The following is a 12,159-nucleotide window of genomic DNA, read 5'->3' on the forward strand; positions in this document are numbered from 1 at the left end:
AAGCAGTGCGTCAAAAGTCAGCTTGGAACTATTTTTACTGACTTGAGCAATAGCATTTCAATTGATGTCTCAAGACAGTAAATAGCTTTATACAGACTTTTACAGTCTTAGTAAGAAAAAACGTTCGAACTTTTAAAAAAACCGCAGCGAATTTTAAATAAAAATGCGAGGATAAGTTTCAGTTAATGTGGAACTACAAAAAGAGTTCTGGAAATATAGAAAATAGTCCCATGAGGAGGCCATTCTGCCATTTGAGCCTGCTCCTCCATTCATTATGATCATGGCTAATCTAATCCTGCCCTCTCCTCCCATATCCTTTGATCCCCTTCGCTGAGTGATATCCCTAACTGCTTCTTGACATTGTCTCATTGCTTTTTCAAGGCAGTGCTGAGTAGAGACTAACCTGGATTTATACACCGGAAAATAGAAACCCGAATGGTGGAAATTGATTGTAAAATGAGAATATTTCACAAGTAAAAGGAGTTTAATGAAACAAAACAAGGAAACTAGCATTTGCACTAATGACACTGTATGAAAACCTTAAGAATCAGTTGATTTTTCACTTGTCAAATGCTGGAAGTGGAAACTGCATTAATGTAACCTGTAACACTGGCAGTTTTTTTAAACTTTTGATCGTTATCCCTGAAATGAAGACGTATTTCATTGCCCCTATTTTCCTGTCTTCTCCAGTTTTGACCTATTAAATTCAAAGGATAAAGGGATAGCTGGCCAAGCCTAAAGTATTTTCCTTTGGTCAATATTTTCCAAAACGTTGGTTTTGATCTATTTCCTAATTTCATTTGGCCTCACCAGTTCATTTTATCCTTCACATGAGCAGTAGTCTTATTCCCACATTCTGCTCTTTCACGTTGATTGCTTTATTCTCATCCTTGATTCATTTTCTTTCAATCATATACCAAACCCATTTAAACGTTCATCTGATCTCTCCAATCACTTAACTGGCAGTGAATTTCACAGCCCTAAGATCCTCTTTTTAAAAAAAAAAATCTATCTCTCGTAAGTGTTTCATATTTAATTCCTTATCTGGAGCAGTTTTCAAGTCTTCCTTTGTATTTTCATTCCCTCACATTAAGCAGCAATTTAGTGTACCTGCACGATGCACCCTCTATTGCCTTCCTTTAGCACGGAGCCCAAAAGTGGTCTTGGAAATTTTTTATATAGGATTACCATTAAGTCTTGACATTTTGTTCTATAATGCTAACCATAAAACCCAATAGTGCACAAAGTTCCCATGTCAATTGTTAAAGCAGACATTACTATCCAGTGACTGAGCATATGCCCAGGGACTTGATTTTGTGTATTAACCCGGACTCGCAAGCTTGATTTTCTGTACTACTAGTTTTATGTTCTCTTTCTTTCCTGAAGGCACTTAACTCCTTGGCAAACAGAAAACGTCTTCACTTTGCGCAAATGACTTGTTCATGTGTGATCCTCAGCCCTGGGTATAAGAGGCTGATCCTGTTCTCATTAGGTATCCAAATGCATACATCTACTACAGTGACAGCTACATATCCATTACAAGCAACAAACCTAGTGCTGATTCATGACACTATGTCCCACCTGCCACCCCATCAGCAAAACCAACCCAATCCAGAGAAGAAGTTGACTCCAATTGCAGCACCCGCACCATTATCTGATACTATAGCAAGCCAGTTGAAGGATCGAACTGGAGCCAATCTCAATACTGTGTCATATTTATCTACAGAGTTATGCATTACAAACATACACCATCCAAACCAACAGTCAGACTTTGTGTCTATTTATTCGGATTCAAGTGCATCACCAGTTATTTCCCACCACCTGCATGCAATTAAACATGATTAATATACAATTATCACTGCCCTCGCTATGACCAGATAACTACAGAGATCATTGATGGAACTTGAGACATTCCTGGTCTTTATGGCCCAGCTGTTTTAGAAATAGGCTAGTTCAGGAATTGGTGTCACTAAATGACTGCTATTTACCAATAATTCAGTAATATATAAGGCAATGCAGTCTCTTCTTTACATCGCTCATTTCTTTGCAAAGAATTATAGAATCATAGAATCACTGCAGTGCTGGAGGACTATGGGGGGCAGTTCATCAAGGCCAATGCACCTAACCACGTTTTTGGACTGTAGGAGGAAACCGGAGCATCCGGAGGAAACCCACGCAGACATAGAACAGTACAGCACAGAACAGGCCCTTCGGCCCTCGATGTTGTGCCGAGCTTTGTCCGAATGGGGAGAAAGTGCAAACTCCACACGGTCACCTGAGGCCGGAATGGAACCCGGGTCCCTGGAGCTGTGAGACAACAATGCTGACCACTGTGCCACCGTGCTTCTAATTCATTATGCCTCTACAAAGTAATATCTGAGTTTTTGTTGCTGTCCCCTGTCCTGTATGATTATGGACCCTTTCCATAAGTTTGTTCCACATTTCTAGCCTAGCTTTGTTTTGATTTTGCGGTAGCCGCTCTTCAATCATTCAAGATGGTGAAAAATTTAAACTGGCATGCCACTGATCCTCCAATGCGCCATGGTGATCTATAGCTGATGCCATTGTACTGTTGGAATTTATAAATGCATTCAATGTACAATCTTACAGAAATTGTTCAAAATTAATTTGTTACAGTGTGCTCTTTTGATTAAAGCAATATTCTCACCTGTTCAGTAGATTTGTAATTAACCTCGATTGCTTTTATTTGGCATTGCTGTTTTTGTCTGCTGTATATCATCATCTGGCATATCAATATCTAGGTGTAGCTGCCTCTGATTGTGTAGCTTCCTGCTGGTTCTGTAACTATCTACACCAAGTGCAGAATTCAGCAGTAAATAACACTTCAATTTTGAGGCAACGTCAACCTGTCTTTTCTCTCTACAGATAAGTGACTGACTACTATGCCTTTCTATTTTTATTCTATTTACAGACTTTTTAAAACAAAAAATTACTTTTGCTAGGCTCAATGCCTGATACGTCGGGCGGCATGTGGCACAGTGGTTAGCATTGCTGCCTCCGGCGCTGAGGACCCGGGTTCGAATCCTGGCCCTGGGTCACTGTGTGGAGTTTGCACATTCTCCTCGTATCTGCGTGGGTTTCACCCCCAGAACCCAAAGATGTGCAGGTTAGGTGGATTGGCCATGCTAAATTGCCCCTTAATTGGAAAAAAATTAATTGGGTACTCTAAATTTATTTTTTAAAAATTAGAAAAGATACCTGATCTGTGCAAAACATCCGGAGATGCTACGGCTGACTTTACCTCTGGGGGAGACTAAGCAATCTCCCCTGGAAGAGGGAGCTTATGTTAGCGATGAGGCTATTTGAGTTTGTTCTTGGATACCGCTCTCCAATTTGCTCAGCAATGAGCTCAAATTGAGTTTAGCCGTACATTCTTTTAGTTTTTCAGAAAGGAAATTCTTTCAGCAGGTAGGTATTTAAAAAAAAAAAAAAAATTTGTTCTGTGTGATCTGAAAGAGTACAGTTAATGAGATGACTCCCCTGCCACATGGGGAGTTGAGGATGCCGCGAGGTTGAAGTGGAAGTATGTGTGCACAAGAAAGTTGTGATGGAGAACCACAGCTGGGAAGTAAGGATTGACTGAAAACCTTTGTGTAGAACTTCTTTTTCCATGCCAGCAACTAATCGTACTTTTTATTTGTTTTCCTGTTCATTTTGGAGATTATAAATTTGTTTTATCAGAGATACCCAGAATCTGATTTTCAAATGTGTACACAGGAAAAAAACACGACCATAAACAAAGCATTGCCAATATAACAACATATCCAGACCCCCATTACCCAGATCTCCTACTTCCCTCCCTTTTCCCAACTAACCCCCCCCCCAACCCCCACCCCCCCGCAAAGAGAAGAAAGAAGAGAGAGGTACCCACATGCCCAATTCTTTTTTTTAAATACATTTAGAGTACCCAATTCATTTTTTTTTTTTAAATTAAGGGCAATTTAGTGTGACCGTTCCACCTACCCTACGCATCTTTGGGTTGTGGAGCGAAACGCAAGCAAACACGGGGAGATTAGCAAACTCCACACGGACAGTGATCCAGAGCCGGGAACGAACCTGGGACCTCGGCGCCGCGAGGCAGCAGTGTGCCACAGTGCTGCCCTGACTTCCCCTCTATTGGCTGTTCCGAATCCCGGCAGTTCCCAGAGGCTAACAGGGAGGCAAAGGCCACTACATCAACCTTTCTCCACACCTGTGTTCCCGGGTTTCCGTCACTCCAAATATTACCACCCGTGGGCTCTGTGTTACCTCTATTCCCAGAATCTTTGACAGTATTTCCGCAACCTCGGACACACCCAAAACATGTGGTTATGGTCCCCGGCATCCCGCCCGCATCTCCACTCCTGCGAAAAGCCAACTCATCCTGGACGTCGTCATATGTGCCATGTGCGCTACCTTAAACTGTAGCAGGCTTAATCTTGCACATGAAGAGGATGTATTGATTCTGCACCGGACCTAACTACAAACTCCACTTTGGGTCACTCCTCCCAGCTCCTCTTCTCGCTTTTGCCTAATTTCCTCAACTGGGGCTTCCTTCCTTTCACTCTGCATATTTATCCGACATCTTGCCTTCCCCAATCTCATCCTCTGATAAAAGTCTGTCCCGCAGACCTGGAGGCGATTGCCCCCCCCCCCCCCAAAACCACTTAAATCCAACCAGCCCTAACCCAGAAGCTCGCGTCTAGCCCCGCCAAGGCAAATCTGCGATTGCTGCAAATCAATGCCCCCATCGACATGGCTTCCATCCGATCGTGCTGCTGGCACTGATTCCATACCCTCAATGCCAAAGTCACAACTGAACTCTTGAGCATCTGGTCACCGAGAAAGGCAGAGGCATCGACACCAATACCATTCCACGAGGCCTCCACCCGTCTCCTGTTCCACCACCCACTTTTGAACCATGGCAATATTTGCTGCCTAATAGTAGTTCTGCAGGTTTGGAAGCGCCAGGCCCCCTCCCCAACTGTCTCTCTCCAGGAAGTCCCCACTGGTCTGGGAGAATCCTCCCCACCCAGTCAAAGCTCAATCATCTTGTTCATGTTCCTAACAGAATCAACTTGGGCAAAAAAATCAGGAGATTTTGAAACACGAGTACGAACTTCGGCAAGATCGCCATTTTCACTGTCTGAACCCTACCCGTCAGCAACAATGCCAGCACAGCTCATCTCCTGAAGTCTTCATTCCTGCCAAAAGTCCCGTCAAGCTTAGCTTGTGCAGCTGAACCCAGCCTTGTGCCACGTATATTCCCAGGTGTCAGAAACTCGTCCTCACTAACCAAAACGGCAGCTTCCTCAAATCTCTCTCCTGTTCCCTTGTGTTTATTGGGAACAGCTCACTTTTCCTCATATTAAGTTTATATCCTGAGAAAGTACTAAACTCCCTCAGGATCTTCATTATCCTGCCAAAGTATTCCACTGGGTTTGATATGTATAGTAGGAGGTCTTCCGCATATAGTAGGGAGACCCGGTCTCACAGCTCTTTATCTGTGTTTCCATCACCTTTGCCAATGGTTTTGCGTCAACAATCAGTAACGATATTGGCTGATATGACGCACATTGCTCAGGATCTTTGCCCTTCTTTAGGATGAATGAGATAGACCTTGTGATAATGTGGGGGGAGCTTACCCTTCTCTCGTGCCTCGTTATACATTCCCACCAGCAGAGGACCTAGTTTGCCAAACCGTTTATCGAACTCGGCTGGGAACCGGTCTGGATCCGTGGCCTTCCCGGACTGTAATAATAATCACTTATTGTCACACGTCGGCTTCAATGAAGTTATTAAAAGCCCCTAGTCACCACAATCCGGCGCCTGTTCGGGGAGGCCTGTATCGACCCACACACCCTGTCACTTCTCGCAGCCCCTCAGTGGGAACTCCAAAAAACCGAGTCCTATCCTCAGCCCCCGCAGGAGATCCTGACTGGTATAGTTTCCAGTAGAATGGTTCAAATACACTGTTTATCCACTCCGATTCCGTCACCGCGTTGCCTCCCTCACCTTTCATCCGTGCAATCTCTCTCACCGCTGCCGGCCTCTTCAGTTGGTGCGTAAGCATTCCGCTAGCTTTATCCCCACATTTGTACAATGCACACCAGGCTCTGCGCAGTTGCCTAAACGCCTAGCCTGTTTAAATAAGCCCAAACTCCATTTGCAGCCTCTGACGCTCCTTAAGCAACTCCTCGGGCACCTCTGAGCACTTCCGATCTACCCTCAACATGGCCGCTGTCAGCCTCCGCCTCTCTGTCCACTCTGCCGTCTCTTTTTGTGTGCCCGGATCGAATAAACTCCCCTATAATCGCAGCTTTCAGTGTCTCCCATGCCATGCCTGTGGAGACCTCCCCCTTATTATTCTTGTCCACGTGGTTCTGAATGGCCCCCTCTATCCTCTCGCAGACCCCTTAATCAGACAGTAGCCTCACGTCCAACCTCTACCCCCAAGTCCACCCATTGCAGCGTTTGGTCTGACGCCATGATCGCCGAATATTCCAACCTCATCACTCCCGTCAACAACATCTTGTCCATGACAAAAAAGTCGATCCGGGAATACTCCTTGTGTACATGCGAGAAAAATGAGAGGTATCTCGCCCCCAGGCTCTTGAATTACCGTGGGCCCACCCTAACCATTTGCTCGATAAATCCCAACAGCTCCCAAGTCATCACCGACACCCTCCTGGGTCTGGGGCACGACCGGTCCAGCTTGGGGTTCAGCACCATATTGAAATCTCCTCCCAGGATCAACTGGTGCGTGTCCAAGTCCAGAATCTTAGCCAGAGCCCGCCTCATGAACTCCACGTCGCCCCTCCAGGACACCCTCCAACCTCCCGCTTATCAAAATCCTTCTCGTGCATCTACTCTGCACCAGCTCCCTACAAGTCAGGCCCCCTCCACGTCAGCCCCCCCAAAGCCAAGCACAAGTGGTTAGCACTGTTGATTCATATCGCCAGGGACCCGACTTCAATTCCCGACTTGGGTTACTGTGAGGAATCTGCATGTTCTCCCCATGTCTGCATCCAGGTTTCCTCCCACAAGTCCCAAAATACACGCTGGTTAGGTGGGAATGGGACATTCTGAATTCTCCCTCCGTGTACCCAAACAAGTACCGGAGTGTCGCAACCTAGGGATTTTTCACGGTAACGTCATTGCAGTGTTAATGTAAGCCTACTTGTGATACTAATAAAGATTATTATTAATATAATGGAACTGCAACAGTCCCATCGTCATTTTACCCCTCCACATCGCATCAGTTAACTAGCCTCTCTTGCTACTCCCAAGGCCCAAAGCGTAATATCCCCACCTCCCCTTCCATACCTCTCCCCATGCAAACCCAAACACAAAACATTAGATAGGTAGAGAAAAGAACCATAGAGAAAAAAAGGAACATCAATCATTTTTTAAAAATAAATTTGAGTACCCAATTATTTTGTTTTCCAATTAAGGGACAATTTAGCGTGGCCAACCCCCTAACCTACACATCTTAGGGTTGTGGGGGTGTAACCCATGCAGACTCGAGGAAAATGTGCAAACTCCACACGGACAGTGACCCAGGACTGGGATTCGAACCCGGGTCCTCAGCGCTGCAGTCCCAGTGCTAACCACTGTACCGCGTGGCGCCCGGGAACATCAATCATATTGGCATCAATTCAGTCCAAAATATTTACAAATCTCCAACCCTGTGGTCCTGCAAAAAGTTGCTTGCCTCTTCCGGAATGTTCATATACCCCAAATGTCACACCTTCCTTGTGCCACTTTAACCCTGCTAAACCCGTCCCTTCGTTCAGCCAACTCTGCACCCAAATCCGGGTAAATTCAGATCTTGTTCCCTTTCCAGGTACACTTCTTCACTTACTTCGCCCATTGTAGAAGTTTCTCTTTGTCTCGGAACCTACGTAATCGTAATCTACCACCATCACTCTGGCTGCTCACCCACCTTCAGATTTCTCTGTGTTGCCCTGTGCACTCGGTCCACTTCGAGGAGTCAATCGAAGGCCTCCTCTTCCAGCAGCTTTTCAAACATTTGCGCCACATATTTGCGAAGCCTCGATCTGGTAGCCCTGCCTCAGAGATTCTGCCACCTCTTGATTTTTTTTTTAACATTCATTCATGGGACGTGGGCAGTGCAGGCTGTGCCAGCATTTATTGCCCATCCCTATATTTCTCTTGAGGGGCAGTTAAGAGTCAACCACATTGCTGTGGGTCTGGAGTCACATGTAGGTTAGACCCGGTAAGGATGGCAGATTTCATTCCCTAAAGGACATTAGTGAACCAGATGGGTTTTTACAACAATCGACAATGATTTCATGGTCATCATTAGGCTTTTAATTCCACATTTTTTCAAAATTTAATTCAAATTTCACCATCTGCAGTAGTGGGATTTGAACCTGCGCCCCCAGATCATTACTCTGGGTCTCTGGTTTACTAGTCCAGTGACAATACCACTACGCCACCGTCTCCCCAGGTGGATGATTCTCTAAATCATCCACCTTCTCTTCCAGCCTCTTCTGGCTCTCCGCTACCAATCTGCCTTCAATGAGGCCAGCCGGCCCTCGTGGTCAGCCACCAACTATTCCATCTTTTGAACCAATGCTTCCTGGGCCTCGAGCCTCTGTTCAACTCACTCAATGGCTGCCTGAATTGCGTTCGCCACCGTGGCCAGGTCCTCCGAGGTTTCACACCTCTTGCAGGAATTTCTACGTTAAAATGCCGACCAGTTGTTCAGTTGACCATTGTGCTGGTAGTGCTGCCTCGGAGTCTGCCGCCATTTTAATTTTTCTTCAAGAACATTCCTGGTCTGTTTGGTGCTCCTTAAAGATGCGCTTCTTGTTTGGGAAGATTTCAACATGCCCCTTTGCTAAAGACGATTCCTCACTGCTCCGTTTCTTTTCCACATTGCATTCTCCTGCGTGTACAGGTGTTCGGGTCTGAATGGCTCTGCATCGTGTGTGAGCCACCGAATGCGCGACCACTTACATCATGGCGTAACACATTCTGATGAGATTGTTGCCGTTTACAGTGAATAGTTACCACAGTCAACATTGCCACCTGAAGGAAGCTACTGCTTACAAACTATAGTCCTGTTAAAATTTAATTGCTCAGCAATAATGCTTACAAGATGAGCTTGGTATGCTTTTTGAAAAACTTACATTTGGATTAGGCTTGATCAGGTATCAGCAAGTGACATAATTAACTCCGTTTCCCATGTCATTCCTGACTCTAGGGTAGGTGGAGGCAATGTAATATGCCAGAGTAAAGAACTGAAGATCCATTTTCCTCATCTAGCAGAGGATTTAAGAGTGCCAGAAAATGAGATAAGGTTGCTGGATGGCTGATCCACTCTCTGGGATACGGTTCATAGTTGAGAAATTTTAAAGTTGTGGGAAAATAACATATCTGGGTTGGTGAATATGGGAAGAAAAAATGCATACTAGTATGTTTTTCCACTCTAAATTATGGTGTGTGCTTTGAACAATAGCACTGCTGTGAATTTGTAACAAAATTATCAAATCCGTTACTCCATATGTCGTACATTTTATTTCTAATTTTACAGAGACCCTGGCGATGAAAGGTTTGACTCTAAACTGCTTGGGAAAGAAGGAAGAAGCATACGAGTATGTGCGGCGAGGCCTTCGAAATGACCTGAAGAGTCATGTCTGTATCCTTTTTAAGCAGGTTTTTCTTAACACAAGACACTGCAAATAGATCAAATGATCTGCACGTTACAACATCATCAAGCTATTCACAAGACACAGATCCAACTATCTTCATTGGGAGTCAAGTACATTGAGATGAAAAGGGACTGAAAAATATGTTTTTCTTGGCAGAGTGAAACGCTCCTCGTGGTTGGATTCTTTTCCCCTCGTGCTCCATCCCAACACCTACCATGTTTTGGGGTGGTCTCCCATGCTGCATGATTCTGTCTTTTTTCTTTACACATTCTAGCCAGGAATGAACTGGCATCAAGACACAGGAGTCAAAATAGACTGTGTCTCCTTTCTACAGCCGCATGCCAGAGTGAAAAGCAGGGTCTTTGTATATTTGTGACCGTTATATTGGCAGAACACTCTCTTGGGTCTGAATGGCAAAACACTCTCTTGGGTCTGAATGGCAAAACACTCTCTTGGGTCTGAATGGCCTACTCAAGTTCCTATGTTTTTAAGCTTGTGTAGGATGAGTATTGCTTCTGTGAGACACTTTTTTTCAAGTCGGCATTGCTTAATTCTTTTTTAAAATAAATTTAGAGCTCCCAATTCATTTTTTTCCTATTAAGGGCCAATTTAGCATGGCCAATCCACCTAGCCTCCACATCTTTTGGATTGTGGGGGCAAAACCCACGCAAACACAGGGAGAATGTGCAAACTTCACATGGACAGTGACCCAGAGCCGAGATCGAACCTGGGACCTCTGCGCCGTGAGGCAGTAGTGCTAACCATTGCGCCACCGTGCTGCCCTGCATTGCTTAATTCTGATGAGTAATTAAACCTGTTGTAAATTTACACACTATCAAAAATAGCCACCTCACACCATTCCATAAAAAATGAGTGTCAAACTATACCGAAATATTTGTTCATTACACTCATTGCAAGCTTCACTTTTACTGTTCTGAATTCATTAATGCTAATTTCCCGATGCTGCTGCAATGCCTCAGTGAGAAGATTGGCTATTTTGCAAAGGAGCAGTTCTGGTCTAGACTGTTTAACTGTAATTAAATTCAAAAACAAAATGCTGCACTATTCAGAATTGTGCATAGTTTTTTTCTGCATATTTCATATACTGAGAATGAGCTGCATCTAAAATCCAACAAATCCTGATTCAGTTACACAAAAGGGCAAGAAGCTTGAGGGGGATGAGCTGCTGATTCTTTCCAAATTGGCAGACAGTCCTTGCAGCATGCTGATAATGCAGATTATTGTAACTTGATTGCTTTTGACGATTCAATTTGTTGAATTCATTGTAGATTACAAACCCAGTCACTAGCCTAATAACATTCAACACTAAACATGATGAATGTAATAACAGGATGCCGATTCATTTGTTTGTATTGAGTCGTCCCGGTGCCGTTTCTTCCTGTGGTTTAAGACTATCGTTGTCTTTCGTAGAGTTCATAAGTTGTAAAACTTGAGAAGAATTGTGCACCAAAGGAAAATTGCACCTGAATAAAATTAATATTGAACCACATAAGAATATGGTGTCTTTGCAAATAGGAACTTGTGAAAATTGCAAGTGCTGTTTTTCTTGACGATAACCTAGGTTGGCATGTGTATGGTCTCCTTCAGAGATCTGACAAGAAATATGATGAAGCCATCAAATGCTACCGGAATGCTCTAAAATGGGACAAAGACAATCTTCAGATTTTGAGAGATCTTTCACTTCTACAGATTCAGATGCGTGACCTTGAGGGCTACAGGGTGAGTGCTTGATGGTTCGAGTGAGAGATGCACTGTGAATGTGCTTTTCCTTGAACAGACTTTGCGTTCAAGTGTACTGACTAGTAAATTCCCATCCACGGTAATAGACAAGAGCTATGTCGTTGTGATACAGTATATACTTGGATTCATCGCGTTTACAGTGCAGAAGAAGACCATTCGGCCCATCGTGTCGACACCAACCCACTGTAAGCACCCTACCTAAGCTCATGCCTCCACCCTATCCCAGTAACCCCACCTAACTTTTTGGAATCTGAGGGGCAATTTAGCATGGCCAATCCACCTAACCAGCACATCTTTAGACTGGGAAGAAACTGGAGCACACGGAGGAAACACTCTGGGAGAAAGTGCAAACTCCACACAGCCACCCGAGGCCGGAATTGCACCCCGGTCCCTGGTGCTGTGAGGCAGCAGTGCTAACTACTGTGCCGCCCTGTCGCCTTGTGCAAAGGTAGAGTTTTAAAGACCACATATTTAATCAAAGGGTAGGGGCTTGACTTCTACACGGATAATATTTTAAGGAGTTGAATTCCTCGCTCTTCCATCATCTTGCTGTTGCAGAATTGCCAGGTTGGAAACTGTTCCTGCCAATTCCACTTCCAAATCTCAAAAGTAGTGCAAAAGGGGCCTAAAAGTATCAATATTTGTGAGTTTTAACTTCCATGTACATTGAATTCGTCAAATATACCTTTGAATTCTTTCATTTCATTTTATTTTCATG

The 12,159-nt window shown here is 44.4% G+C and overlaps 1 protein-coding gene across 1 annotated transcript in view; it reads left to right on the forward strand.

Annotated features, from left to right (window-relative positions):
- naa15a (N-alpha-acetyltransferase 15, NatA auxiliary subunit a) overlaps positions 1 to 12,159 on the forward strand; it is a 138,240-nt gene that overhangs the window by 37,126 nt on the left and 88,955 nt on the right. The window contains exons 3-4 of the mRNA XM_072495593.1: positions 9,563 to 9,667; positions 11,263 to 11,420. Coding sequence (XP_072351694.1) covers positions 9,563 to 9,667; positions 11,263 to 11,420 — 263 coding nt within the window. The remainder of the gene's footprint in view (positions 1 to 9,562; positions 9,668 to 11,262; positions 11,421 to 12,159) is intronic.

This window comes from Scyliorhinus torazame, chromosome 3 (assembly GCF_047496885.1).
Source record: "Scyliorhinus torazame isolate Kashiwa2021f chromosome 3, sScyTor2.1, whole genome shotgun sequence".
Classification (NCBI taxonomy): domain Eukaryota; kingdom Metazoa; phylum Chordata; class Chondrichthyes; order Carcharhiniformes; family Scyliorhinidae; genus Scyliorhinus; species Scyliorhinus torazame.